At 44.0% G+C, this 14,019-nt stretch overlaps 1 protein-coding gene across 8 annotated transcripts in view; it reads right to left on the bottom strand.

Annotated features, from left to right (window-relative positions):
- GPATCH2L (G-patch domain containing 2 like) overlaps positions 1–8,695 on the bottom strand; it is a 38,623-nt gene extending 29,928 nt beyond the window's left edge. For 6 of the 8 annotated variants that reach the window (XM_062495179.1, XM_062495182.1, XM_062495183.1 and 3 more), the window contains exons 1-3: positions 7,649–8,695; positions 6,903–7,223; positions 6,130–6,797 (exon numbers count right to left, since the gene is read on the bottom strand). In XM_062495179.1, coding sequence (XP_062351163.1) covers positions 6,130–6,788 — 659 coding nt within the window. In that variant the 5' untranslated portion in view covers positions 6,789–6,797; positions 6,903–7,223; positions 7,649–8,695. The remainder of the gene's footprint in view (positions 1–6,129; positions 6,798–6,902; positions 7,224–7,648) is intronic. The other 2 variants (XM_062495181.1, XM_062495180.1) reach the window with 2 other exon arrangements.
- Between the last annotated feature and the right edge of the window lie 5,324 nt (positions 8,696–14,019).

Here is a 14,019-nt window from a genome sequence, read left to right as displayed (position 1 = left end):
TCACAAAAATTGAATTTCAGACACGTGACTGGCTCTAGAACAGAACATAACTGCTTTCTGTTCAAACTTATCAATGCTGCATCACTTGAAAAAGAATCCTGTATATAGTTTAGTTCTAAGTTATCAAGAAGTAATTAATAAAATGGCATTTGCCTAGAGTACTAGAATTAATAACCTAATGATGGCATCGTCTGGAACACCCAACCAAGAAATTAAGAGCAGTTAAAATCCTTGGGTCACTTAACAGCTACTGAAAACCCCCTCAAGTTTTCTCCTTCAGAGGGCTTTTCCTCTAAAATGTTACACTGTCACACGAACAGCCTTCCCCCCCCCCCCCCCCCCCCCGCCCACAACTTTTATTTTTTATGGAGTAAAGAGCAGTTGCCACATCTACAACTCTCCAGCTAAATACCTTAGCACAACATGACTTGCTCCTGCTGAACACAACCTTGTCACAGCATGCCTTGCATTTGCTGAAGCAGTTAGAGATTAAATTCTTGAACAAAAAGATAAAGCTAGAACTGAATGTGTAGAAAGCCATTAATTGACTGCAAAGCTAGATGAATATTTGTAGCAGAAATGTATGTTCATGTCAGTCCCAAGCATCTGAAAGCTTTAATGGTGACTTGAAATCATTCCTTGGACACTTTAGGCAATACTTTTTCCAATTTAGCTCAGAGATATTAGGACAAGCAGAAACTATTTACTGCCTATTCCCTAAGCATTAAGACCTTAGATGTGAACAGCAAGTCCAAGTCAGCAGTAGAATCAGTCTCCAGTCACGGAATGCTGTTTGAAGGTATCTCTGGATGCCTCTTTTCCAGGGAAATCGAATCACACTAGAGACCAGTATCAACTGGAAACCCCTTGATTTACATGGCTGAATGATGAGGGACCACAAAAATGTGTCACTCCAAGGAACCCCAGGCACAGAATAAAACTATTTTGTGAGTGGACTTTTGTTCTTAAAAAATACACTCTTAAAGTACAGCCAAGTTAACTCATCATGCTGGATATCTAAAACTCTGCATCTTCATCACTGTATAAAGACAATTTATACTTAAAGGATGAACAATCTGTACAGCATTCTCACCTTTCAGCATGTAAGTTAATATCAAATTCCAAATTGATCCATTACAAAACTTGGCCATGCATCCATCCTCCCGCACATACACCACAGTAATTAAGGCCAAGGACTGAGAACCATGAATTAATTGTTCCATCCCAAGCTCTCCTACCAACTCACTGCATGACCCCGGGCCAATCTCTTAGTGTGCCTGCTTTGCCTTTTGATAGCTTGGATAAACAATCCTCACAAGCTGCAGATGTGCGGACCAAGTGATTGTTCGTAAGAGTTTTAGTGTCCTCAGAGGAAAAGTGCCTGAGAAAGGAAAAAGTATCAACAAGAATCCAGGTCGTATGAAAAGTCCTTTAAGCATCCTGTTGCACTGAGAGCTATTTAGTTCCTTACAGATCAGCATCACTGCCAGTGCTTTACAGGAAAAACTTTCAGGGATTTCACCCTCTTCACTACCCCTCCTACAGTGAAGGGCTGAACACAAACTAGACTCCTATACAGACCTTTCTGCAGGTCCAGTAAGCACTGATTAATGACCTCCACTTGCAAAGGAGGCTACTTACCTTAACCATGAAATAATGAATGCTATTGATCCGACAAGCTACTGCTATAGAGTGTTATTGATCACCCAATCTTTGGTTAAAATGGTCCTCATTTAGCAATTTCACTGTCGCAAACACCTGGAGCAAAGCATGCTTATAATTAAATAGTTTGGGGAAGTTAAACTGAGAGGTGATGGACAGAGATCTCAGGTTTCCCCCATTTATTCTTTTGCCTGAGCTATTGTTTGTGTCAGGAGGGATATTGATTTTCTATAAAAATAAGAAAACAAGAGGCACCGAGGGGCTGCAGAAGGTCAGGCTGGGCTGGAGAAGGAGGGGAAGTAGAACACTCTATCTTTGTCACTTGCCTTCCAAGAGAGAGGGATTTTTTTTCTTTTATGAAGAAACTGGCCTCCAATTCATCAGCTTAGCCAGACTCATGAATACAACTGCAGACTGTCATCGAAGTAGCTCCCTTACAAAGAAGGAACTTGACTGCATATTCAGGATGAGCAATGGTTACATTCTCAGGCCAGAACATTGTACTGGTTTTGGCTGGCATAGAGTTAAATTTTTCTCATCGTAGCACTTTGGTCCTATCTTTTGGACTTGTGACCAGTGTTGATAACACAGGGATGTTTTAGCTATTGCTGAGCAGAGCTTACAGTGCCAAGGCTGTCTCACACTGCCCTGCCAGCGAACAGGCTGGGGGTGCACAAAAAGCTGGGAGGATACATACACTGGCTGGACAACTGATCCTGACTGACCACAGTGATATCCTACTTCATATGTTATGCTTAGCAACAAAAGCTGGGAAAAAGAATGAAGCCAGAGACATTTGGAGTTGTGGTGCTTGTGTTCCCAAACAATGTTACAAATTATGGACTTCTGCATTCCTGGAGATGGCTGAACACCTGCCTGCCAATAGGAAGTAGCGAATTCCTTGTTTTGTTTTGCTTGCACACACAGCTTCTGCTTCAGCTATTAAACCAACTTTACCTAAAGCAGAGAGTTTTCTCACTTTTACTCTTCCATTTTCTTCCCTCAACCCTGCAGGGGCATGAGCAGGTAGCTTCATGGAGCTGAGCTGCCTATTCAAGTTGAAGCACAACAAATACATCAGCATTAAAGCAATGAAATCTCACAGCATTGGTGGGGCAGTAGAATCCCAGGTCTGAAATAGTCACAGTAAGAGTTTTGCTACTTGAAAACATATGAGACCAACTGCATATCTTTCACAAGTAAATACAGTACTAAAAGGAATTTTTAGACAGCTCTTGTTCTCTAGTTTGTTCTGCCCAAACTCAGACCATTCTGGAAGTACTCAGCTTAGACCAACAAGAAAAAAAACTTCAGCACTCAATATATAATTTGCCTCTGTTTATTTATGGCTGCAGGGAATCTCAAAACATTTAGGAACAGAAAGGCATATTACTTCTAACAGTCTTAGCAGCTAATTGTCACCTTTGTACAAACATACAAATGACTGCTTAAACTAAAACCACTCGTTTCCTTAGTTGTTTCCACAGTTATTTACAGATCAAGCATTGGGTCATATCATTACCCAATTCAGAAACATCATCGTTTCCTTATTGTGTTCCTGCACATCCATTCTTCACACAATTTATGTTCACTTTTTGCCATGTTTGGTAAACAATCTCAAAGATTTCATTACATGCACACTTGAATCACAATACTGCAACTCATCTTCCTCTAGCAAAGGACTGGACACAGTCCCACAAGCAAGCTAGGCAAAAAAAAAAAAAAAAAAAAAAAAACATTTCCTTGTTAAGAACCCATATCCAAGACTTTCTCAGTTAATGGGAGTTTATCAACTGAATAACCAGGTCTTTGACCTGACTTAGGATAAGAAGCCTTCTAGAAAGCAGAGAAAATACTGGATTTTTCTGCATTTACAGATTCATTCCAGCATAACAAAACAAACCAATTGTCAGTGTAGGGGAGGAAAATTAAGGTTAAAAAAGAATCCATTCTGAATACACAACTTAGTTTGCCTGAAAACCCATTTCATTTTGTCACATTCCCTACCGTTAGAGGAGTGAAAAGTAGTGGAACCAATTCAGTATGAAAGTTTTGTAAATCACCAGATCACTACAGATTGCTTCCAAGTCCCACAAGCAGCATCAGTCACCTTTTGTCCCATCAGCCTGTGATGACAACCACACCATTTGCTCTCCCAGGCATCCAATTTTCTTCTCCCTTCCTCAGGATATGCCCTTGTCATACATCTGTGAAAAGTACTTCTCTTACTGTACTAGGAAAAACAGCTAGAGCACAGTGGGAGTGAGGCAATCACAGCCAGTTTCACTGTGCTGCTAGCAGCAAAGTGCTATATTTAGAGCAGTGGAGACCAAAGCATGATCCTGCACTGCTGGGAAGGATACTCTGCAGTGAAGAGGGCTGTATGTATTCCTTCCTTCAACTGTGGCCCTCCCTAGTGAGTCACAGCACAGATCACACATGTGGTGTTGCAGAGGTCAAATATTCCAAGCACTAGCTTTCCAGAGAGAATCCCAAGGATCTGGCAGCAGATGGCAAGTGTCATTTGATGCATGCACTTACACAATAATTAGTCTGAGAGCAAGGGACAACTGAGACAGAACAAAGCCATCTCCCAGCATGGTCCTCAAGTAGCAGACCGGACATAGCTCTTTATTTACTCTTTCCAAGGCTGGCACAAATAAAGGCTGGATGAAAGCCTGCTGGTTTAAGTTCAAGTTTAACATGATGGAAGCAGACTCTGGTGTTAAAAAAAAACAACTCAAGGAACATTGTCCATCACTGCCACATCTAGTAAGGGTATCTCTCAGTCCATCACCACTGTCACCCACTATTCAGGGCCTACTTAGCACACTTCTTTTCCCGGACAACCAGCAAACAGGTCTGCAAAGATAAAACTACTTTATCAACTAGTACCAAAGTTTCCATCCACAAGTTTCTCTTAAAGCCCCGCTTCACACCCACTTTTTAGGGACAGCCACTCTTAAAAGAAAAAAGGGACCACGCTGTAAAAGTTATACGCTACAAATAAAAACTGACCCAGTAAAAATATAATGGTGGTTCCCTGGACCACAGGGAGGACTTACTATAACCTAAGCTGTGCACAGGGTCCCAGAAAACGCCACTGAGAAGTTTGCAATTCCAGCAGTAATAATGAAATGCCTCCAGTCCACTCTGACTAACCGTAGGAGCTAGACTGTCACAACACTTAACTGAACCTCAACAAATGAACAATCATACTGTATCAAAGAGCTAAGACTTTCCAAATGCACTCCCCTCTCATAGTGACTATTATGGTGCTAAAGAAAAGAAAATGAGAACATGACAAATGCAGACTTCTGTGTATGTTCCTCTAGCTTTTAGAGGACAACAATTTAAGGACTTTCTGAGTGGGATCTTTCATCTGGGCTATAATGTTTAACAGCCCCTGATATATCTATTCTCCACATCTCCCTTTTGAATATATTTCAATTCTGACCACTAAAATGTCCTGAAGTAGAGTTCCAGACCTCATGTTTCATGAAAAAGAATACTTTTTGTTTGTTTTAAATGTCTCCTCGATGTCTGCTGTTCTTATACAATGACAATTAGAAAATGAGCAATCACATTTGCTTTTTGTACGCCATTCATGAAGAAATTTCCTCCATTTGATTCTTAGTAGTTGCCTCTTTTCTAACCTGAAAAACCTCTTCAGATAGAAGCTGTTTTACGATCCCAAACCCTCAACAGAGAGAATAAAAGTCACACTTGAGGAAAAAAATTCCCAAGGGCAACACAAATTTAGACCATGACATTTGTATGTCTTGTTTTAATTCCTTGTATGTGATTCTGCCACAAATTCATCGAAGTTCCCCAAAACTGGACATCAAAACATCAGATTCCAATGCTTGCACAGGTTTATCCTGTAAGTAACATAAGCTCCCCTCAACTACTTTATCATCTCACCATATTCTCCCCATAGCTAGGCTTTGATTATCAGATCAGGAACAGAAATGTAGAACTGCAAGCAAGGTTAGACTGAGGTTCACACAGTATCAGCACAGAGAGCTAGCAATAATGATGGGAGATCTGATCCGTTATCTACTACTACCTATAATAAATGCTGAAAACAAGAAACTGAGATCAGTTTGTATCAATCAGGCAACACAAGTGCCAGCTGTGGGTTTACTCCCCAAACCATAGGCCACAAGCATGCCACGTTGTAGCTGCAAGGCCACAGACATTTCAGAGGACTCCTTGTGTAACAGGAGCCAGAAACCTACCAGCTTGCCAACTTTTCAAGGGAGCATTCTGGGTCATCATACAGTACTGACAGGAAAGACTTGGAAAAAAATCTACAGTTTAGAAGCAGCTGAGATATTTCTCATCTTCAAAAAGAGAGCAGCACTGAATAATTTTAAGAACTTCAAAAAGCAAAGCACAGCATTTACAAGCAGCTGCAAGCAAGGCAGCCATCTGACTAGCACGGGGAAGAAACTGAGATCTCACCATTCCGACATGTTTTCATCTGAGCCCTGCTTCTGATCATCAGCTTCACACTCCATCCGCTCCTTCCTTCCCCCGTTGCTGAGGAAGGGCCTGTTCTCTCCTGATTCACAAAGGCCATGACTGGATGATGTCCAAGGGGCATTCTCTTTCCAGCGTGAAAGACGCTGTTTCTTGGCTGACTTGAACCTGCAGCCCCTCTCATAGTTCCACTCTGACACCCTGAGCTTTTGCTGGAGACTGGCAGCCACCTCTGATGTTACACGTTTGACTTTCCTTCGGCGCCTGAGAGGTCGACAGGGCGCATTCTCTGTAAAGGAGTCTGACTCATGCCACAAGTGTTGCTTGCTCCTCAGGGTGGCACTAAGAGCTGGATGTCGTTTGACCACTGCCATGTCATCAGAGTCACTGAAATTAGCTGTCAGCACCTCACGGCAATCCTTGACAGCTTCGTCCAAGCTCGACTCTGAGGCCTCACTGTAGCAGCAGGCATGTTCTGCCTGATGTGTGAAGTCTGAGCGTCTTTTACGACCCCGTCTCTTGCGAAGCTGACGCCGCTGCTGCCGTGGGCTCAGGGCCATCTCTTCCCATAGCCCATCCAGTTTGTTTTGCTCTGAAGTCTGCTCTAAAGCTGAGGCCAAGTCATGCACCAGTTCATCCATTGGCAGTGTCTACAAAAAATGACAACAAACAATTAGTACTAGACATAAATACTGCTACCAACACATCCCTGGTATGCTACAGCCTTTGTAACATTAATGGAGTCAGACACTTACTCTGAAGTTACCTGGGAAGACCCAATGCAGGATGACAGACACTTCCTGAGCTAACACTCCTTCTTTTTGCAAGAGTTAAATCCCTCTTCTAGACATGGTGGCACAGATATCTCTCTCCTGCAGCAGTTGGGTTCAGCGTGCTGTGTCTGAAAAGGCCTTAAGGTTCATCTTTTGAAGCATCATGCTCAACTACACATTCCAAACGGTATGGAAGGCTGCAACTAGTTTCTGCTACCCGGCATCAGACAGTAAAGCCACAGAGAAGGGTCAGCCTGCTTGGCAAACAGATTGAGTCTTCCAAAAAGTAGACAAGCAGCAAATCTGGAGTAAAACAGATGGTAAAGCAGGTAGTTTGTAAGCCAGCATCACTTCAGCAGCAAAGCCAGGCGCGCGGGACCCTGGGTTCCTTAGAACAGGGTGTAGGAGACCAAGCCCCAACATCTACTGCTGAAAAATACTACCCCTACATCTCACGGCTGTCAGCGTGCCAATCCCGAAGTCCTGGCTAAATCCCTCACCTCACAACACCTCTCTCCCTACCCCTACCTTGCAGGCGTGGGATTTCTCTCCCCACCGGGCTCAGAAACACCCACACCCCCCAGCCCGGTGAACTACTCGCTGCCGCAGGCCGCCTCCCTTAGTCCTCAGCGACCCGGCCGCACTGACTCCCTCTTCTGGGGAGACGCCGCTGCTTCCTCCCGACACCCCTCAGCTCCACCAGAAAAAACCGGGAAAACTGCCCTCACCGTCCTGGACGCGCAGCCTCCTGCCGGGCCTCCCCAGGACCCCGCTCACCGGCCAGCGCCCCGCTCCGCCAGCCCCTCCTCAGCTCCGCTTCCGGCCTCCCCGGGCCACTTCCTCCGCCCGCCCCGCCTCAGGGCGGGGCCGCCGCGCCGCCGCCGAGCCCTGGCAGGCCTCCGAGCTCCGTCCCTCTCTGTGTGTTTACGCTGTGCCTGGTGCCGCCTGTGGAGCCATTAGGGATCCCTCACCTGCCAGCGGGGTAGCCCTGGCCATATACGTAACCTTTGGCTGCTTGGTTATCGTATTTTTTTTTAATAGACAACAAATAAACTTGGTGCCCAAACTCCTCCATTTCGCTGCTGCCACGCTAGCTGTGTGCATTCTAAATTCAACTTCGCAGTGCTACTCCCCCCCTCCTTAAGGCTTGCATCTCTTTTCCAGTCATGCCAATTTACACATCACCAGCAGTCATCAGAATAAAGACAGGTGTGAACCTGCCGTCATCCAGTTTTGCGTAACATTCCGTTTTATTTCCCAGCTTTCATGATGCGTCTTCTGGGGGTTTTGAGTGGGTTTTTTTCCTGGGTTTTTTTTTTTTTTTGTTTGAGTGTTTTTTGGGCTTTTTGTTGTTTGATTGGGGGTTTTAGTTTGTTTTTGTTTGGTTTTGGGTGGGGGTTGGGAGTGGATTTTTTTATTTGGGTTTGGTTTCGTTTCTTGTTTGTTTTTTTTTTTTTTTTCAGAAGGGTGTTTGGGCTTTTCTTAACCGACATAACTGCACTCACACTCAAGCCAAGACTAGCTCGTTTTTCATTTAATGTTTTACAGTGCAGCATATCAAAGGTTTGTGCAGACTCCATATCTATATTATGTTTGAGGTATTCTCTTCACTAATTTTGCAAATAAAATCAAAATTATCAGATTTATTTCAATGTGATTTATCTTCTATAAATAAATACTGCTATCTATTGCTCACAGATCTCTTGTCTTTTGTATTCTTACTTTTCCCCCCATTTCTGTTTTATTCTTTCACGTTCCCAGGAAGAGAAGTTACTCTGAAAGGGTGATATTTGCCAAGACCACTGCCACCTCCCTGCTCCCACCACAAAAGACCAGCTCTGTTTGCTCTTCCTCAGTCCTCTGGCACCCTCCCTAGTTTGTCAAAATACTTCAAAAATAACTGAATCCTTGAGCTTGTCATTGATTCCTACACCCAAATAAGACAAGCTTCATTTAGCTTTGCTGAACTTTCTTCATGCTGTTTATCTAAGCAGTCCTTTATGCCAGTCTGAGCTGTCATGTTAATATTTTCATTTCCTTGTAGTTCTCAATTATTTCCTTGGAAAATAAATATTAAAAGAAAAAAAAAAGCAGTCACTAGGTAGATTTTTTTATCCAATTTCCAATAGCTGACTTGATTAAAATTACTTTTTGTGCACCAACTTGTCTGTAAAATTCTGTCCTTTTGGTTTCTTAACCCTTTCTGAGGCAATAACTCACCTTACTTGCTAGTAGCATTTTGTTTTCCCTGCCAGCTTCCTATTTCCAGTACAGGGGTTTTCTTTTTACTCTCAGATCTGAGAGAAAATCCCTCCTAAAATCTAATCCTGTTTCACCGCTGCAATCCTTTTTCATGCTTCAGGATATAAAACAGCTACAAAATGTCTGGGTTAGAGAGAAACTCCCCTGATGGGAAGGTTATTCTGTAAACATCACTTCAGAGCTTCTTACTCCTTCATTTCAAGCACTCAATACTGGCTGCCATTCCAGGCAGGATAACAAACCAGACAAACAATTGTGTACAAGAAATCCTGTATTCAGATGTCCTGGGGAGATGGAAGCAGATGCCCACTCTAATTTCTCTTATTTTCCCTTCATTTCCCAACTAGTTCTCTGCTGTTTCTGTAGGTCGACAAAATGTTTTGCAACTGCTATAAATTTTACTTCACCTGTCCATTATTTTTTTCCATATTCAACACTCAAACCCAAATTTCTGCAGATGTTGTGCATTTTACATTTACTTAGCATTTGGCCTGAGTAAATGCAACATTTTGGCACGCAGGTTCTGTTTTCTGTGAGAGAGACAGGGCAAAAGCAAGAGACAGGATGCAAGTGCTCTTGCAATTGCAAGAGTCCCAAGAACTAAAAGGGTGCCACAACAGAGCACTGATGTGTACAGGGAAAAATCAGAAGATTTGGAATAGGAGTTCAAGAAATATAATGAGGCAGTTTGGATAATCTGGTTTTGAGCACTTTATGGTATTTATAAGTTCAGTCTTACGAGGTTCACCCTGACATGGATCAGCAAAAGTAAATTTTGAATCCACATTCAACTTCATCCCACATCCCTGGCAAATTGTTTACTCTCTGTGCACTTTGTAGGTTGCCTGAATGGGAACTGGCCCAACTTTTCAGCAGTAGTTTTGCTCATTAAGTTCTCCAGGGGATACAAGATGTTCATCGCTCTTATCCCACATGGACTGTTATCCATCACTGGGCTTTGTAAGGATGGGTTTTTTTCCTGCCCAGCGCTGCAGTCACCTGTGCTGAACTGCTGCTGGCCTGGAGGCAGGAGAGGATGTGTTAGTGGTAAGGGACATTTCTGAGGCAAGCAGGAGAGGAAGTTTGGCTGGATGCTCTCCACTTGTCGTGGCAGTGCTTTGGTCCAGCTCCCTCCCCGGTGGGCAGCAGCAGCCATACAGCCCAGTAGGATGGGGAGAGCAGCAGGGTCATTGCTCTACCCCAGCAAATGCTCTGCCTAGTCCCATGGCACTTCTCAGCAAAACCTTCCAGGGGTTAAAAGGAAAAAGAGAGACAGAAAGGGGACAAAAGACAAAGGGAGGAATAAAGTCAAAAAATGTGCCGTGAAGCTTCTTGCAGCAAAATGCGGAGAAAGTCATTTCCAACTTCTTTCATCTCAGAGATGAAGCCACTAAATAAAAGGGCAGCGCAGAACACAAGGGCTTTTAATCTGTCTCATCTCCTTCATAATAACTGCAAATTTTCCCTGGGCTCCTGGGAGTGAGCCTCTTTCCTCTGTCTTTGCCTTATCTCCCCCCTCCATATTTCACAGCCGGCTCGGCTCCCCTCACTCGGCTGCCCCCGGCCTAGTCTCCAAGAGGCCTGTGGGAGCCGCCAGCTCCCAGGGCCTCATTGTTCCCGGCTTGGGAGGAAGCTCAGGGAGGGAATTGAAGGCAAGTCAAAGGGAAACGGCATCATCGCTGCTTCATTAATGGGAACCTTTCAGCAGAAAACATATCAGAGCGAGGTCTTTTCAGAGGCAGTAATTAGCAATTTGGAGCCTTCCCCCCTCAGGAGATGCAGCTGCGATCTAACAAGTGGGAGCAGTGCTCGCCTCCTTTTACGCTTCATATTTATTGTTTTTCATTTTCTCTCCATCTTCCTTCCATTGTCCAGCCTCCTCCTCATGGCCAGATAAGGGCCCTTTATTAATCACTCTCTTTTAATTCTTCATTAATGATAATAACTTTCTCTGGTGTGCGAAGAGGAGTTAATCTTTCCTGGGTATTGAGAAAGGACAGGGCTGAAAGGGAGGGAGGGAGGGAGGGAGAAATGCACGGTGGACAAGGCTGTACTGCCACGCTTCCTTCCTGCCCCACCACCCGGAAGGAGTTTCTGAAGACTTTGGCTTTGTCAAGTTGCAAGTTGCCCACTGGAAAATCTTGGGCTGTCAGTTTGGTCTAGCTGTGTGGGTGTAGAGGTATGTACCTTCTCTCAGAGATCCAGTCCTTACCAGAAACAGATGTACATTGGCCAGGGGGAGAGACCTTCTCTGTGCATCTTTGCCAAATGCTGGCCAGCATCTTGGTGTGACTAATCAGCTGTGTCTACTTGTCTTGGAAGAACGCTCCCTCAGATGCATTCAAAGCCCAGTTTCCCAAGTCCAAGTTGAAACAGCACCTGAAAGTAATAGAAAAGGCATCTGTGAGGCTCTGCACGTGTCAAGACCCTTCTAGGAACTTCTCCCCGGGAGCTGGTACAATCTGCCTTGGATTGCTCCCATGTGGAAGTGCTAGTCCACCAATGTGGACATTTGCGTGAGGTGACCAATGCCAGGCTGGCTCAGCATGGACAGCCCAGTGACAAAAGCTGGGTGAAAATGGCAAGGAGAGAAGAAGCTGTCATGGAGGCTCTGGCTATGTATCTAAGGCAACAGTCAATGAATACCAGCCCCAAAAACATAGCTAGGGAGGATCCAAACACACTTCTAGAGCTCAGCTTCTTTTCCCTGTGTTTTGTGTCACTGGGTTCATGCAAACCTCTGCGAGGAAAGGCCACGCAAACTCATCTAGTGATAGCTTTAATGGTGAACCTCAGGGTAACCCTTTCTGATTAACTGTGCATGCCACTATAAATTAAGAATCTTTTAGTATTACCAAATATGATGAACAAGGGGAAGAATTTCATTGTCACCAGGATAGGTGGCTTCACAACATCACTAAGGATTATCAGTTTGACAACAGTGCAAAATGCTGAGGGAAGGGAACTAATGACATGCAGAGAACCCTGAACAACAATGCAGAAGCTGAAGCAAATCGGTCAATTGCAGGACAACTCTGTGTCCTTCCCTTACAGAGTGGGTCATATCTTAGCTTCACATTCCCATATCATTCCATGGGTGTCGGCAAAGAACCCAGTAACAGTTCAAATTTGTTGACTCCCATAGGCCTGGAAAAATGAGTTACCACATGCTCCTGTGACACAGGTTATCCCAACACCACCAATATCACTGTGTGCTGTTCTGAGGCAGTTGTTCGGTAGCACTGGGAATGGATGGAGAAACCAAGCTGCTGAAGGAGTCAGGGCAGGAGTGGAGAGAGACACTAGGGGAAAAAAAAAAAAGAAATTTGGTGTTTTCTCTTCTTTGGTGTCATTTACAGGGCAAATATCCAGACTGCATTCTTTTACAGACCACAGCAGTATATACTTTTTTTTTTCTCTACAGTCAAAGCTCTTGCTTTTGGCCCAACATCAGGACTCTTGCCACAAGTTGTGGGACAGACAGGGTCAGTTTATTTCTGGTTACTGTTCTACAAGCACCAGGTGGTGTTTCCTTAATATGCTCTGGTTCCCAAGTGTCTTTGAGGGTGCAGTGAAACTCAAGCCTACATTGATGTGATCTGCTGTCAGCATCTTTGGTATCCATTTAATGTGGACTTTAAGGATTTCTGATAGTCCCAATGATTAGGGATGATCATTTCAACATCCTTTGACAGGCCTGTGCTTAATTTCCAGTGTCCCTAATACACTCCACAGAGATATCTGGAAGAACTTCCTAGCTATGAATGTGAAGTAATACAGAGTGGGGGTGGCTTGTCTGCAAAAGTTGTATTTTAGTCTTGCAGTGAGTCAGTCTAGTCCCATTAAATGTGATCTGGATTTTAGGTTTTATTTTTTTTCCCACAGTGCCTCTATGTGAGGCCAAAAGACTTCACTTGCGCCCAGCAAAAGAAAGAGGTTTTCACACTGTAGAGCAACAAATTGATTTTGTATTTTAAAACATGTATCTTTTCTTCAGACTCACTGAACCAGATCTCTGGTCTAACACTGCTCCCCTGCACTGGAAGGCCAGTAAGGTCTACCAAATCCTCCTCAACCCTTTCTGCCCCAGTAGATGCTCTGGACCTTCTGGGACTGCTGCCTACCTTCACATATGTGGCAGGGGATGGACAAAGTCTGCATGGTGGAGACAGAGTGAGCTGAAGTGAGGGGAGCCAGAAGGTTTGTGGGACCTGGTGTATATGAACCCTCCTTCCAGTATTGTGTGCTGAGCATGAACAGCGATGCAGATCCTACCTCAGTGAGAATTCATGGGGACTCCATCACTGCTAGCAGTTGGCTGAGCAATTACCATGTGCAGGATACAGTGCTGGGACTTGTGGCAAAGTGCCACTCCTGCTGATATGTCCAAGTCAAACTCCTGATTGCTGTGAAGAGTACACTAAATATAGGTGTGAGGCAACATAAAACAAACGTGATTATTACCATGACAGGTGAGAGACAAGGTGTCACAGACGCAGAGTTCCTCCAGAAAGAAATTAATAAAATGAAATCAGCTTTACTTGGATTCTTCCATGGAAAGGACAGCAAGAAGGATGTTAATGCTGTAATTTGAAAGCAGGAACTAAATAAAAAGAGAAACAGAGGGCAAGCAAGGCAGTAACTAAAGAACTAGTAAATAAATTGCAGGATTCCCCTTAATCTTACAACAGAAAGTCTGGTAATGAAGCTACTCATCACTTATCTAGCATGTTTTATTTTATAATTTTGCTTTATTAGGCAGTTGATCAAGGACTTCTGTGGGACTGGAATGATCTGAGTTCTTACTGCAGTGCCTGTCTACTTGTCAAGGCTGATG

This window comes from Cinclus cinclus, chromosome 6 (genome assembly GCF_963662255.1).
Source record: "Cinclus cinclus chromosome 6, bCinCin1.1, whole genome shotgun sequence".
NCBI classification, from domain to species: domain Eukaryota; kingdom Metazoa; phylum Chordata; class Aves; order Passeriformes; family Cinclidae; genus Cinclus; species Cinclus cinclus.
Note: the sequence above shows the minus strand (reverse complement) of the source record. Positions and strands in the feature narration are given on the sequence as shown.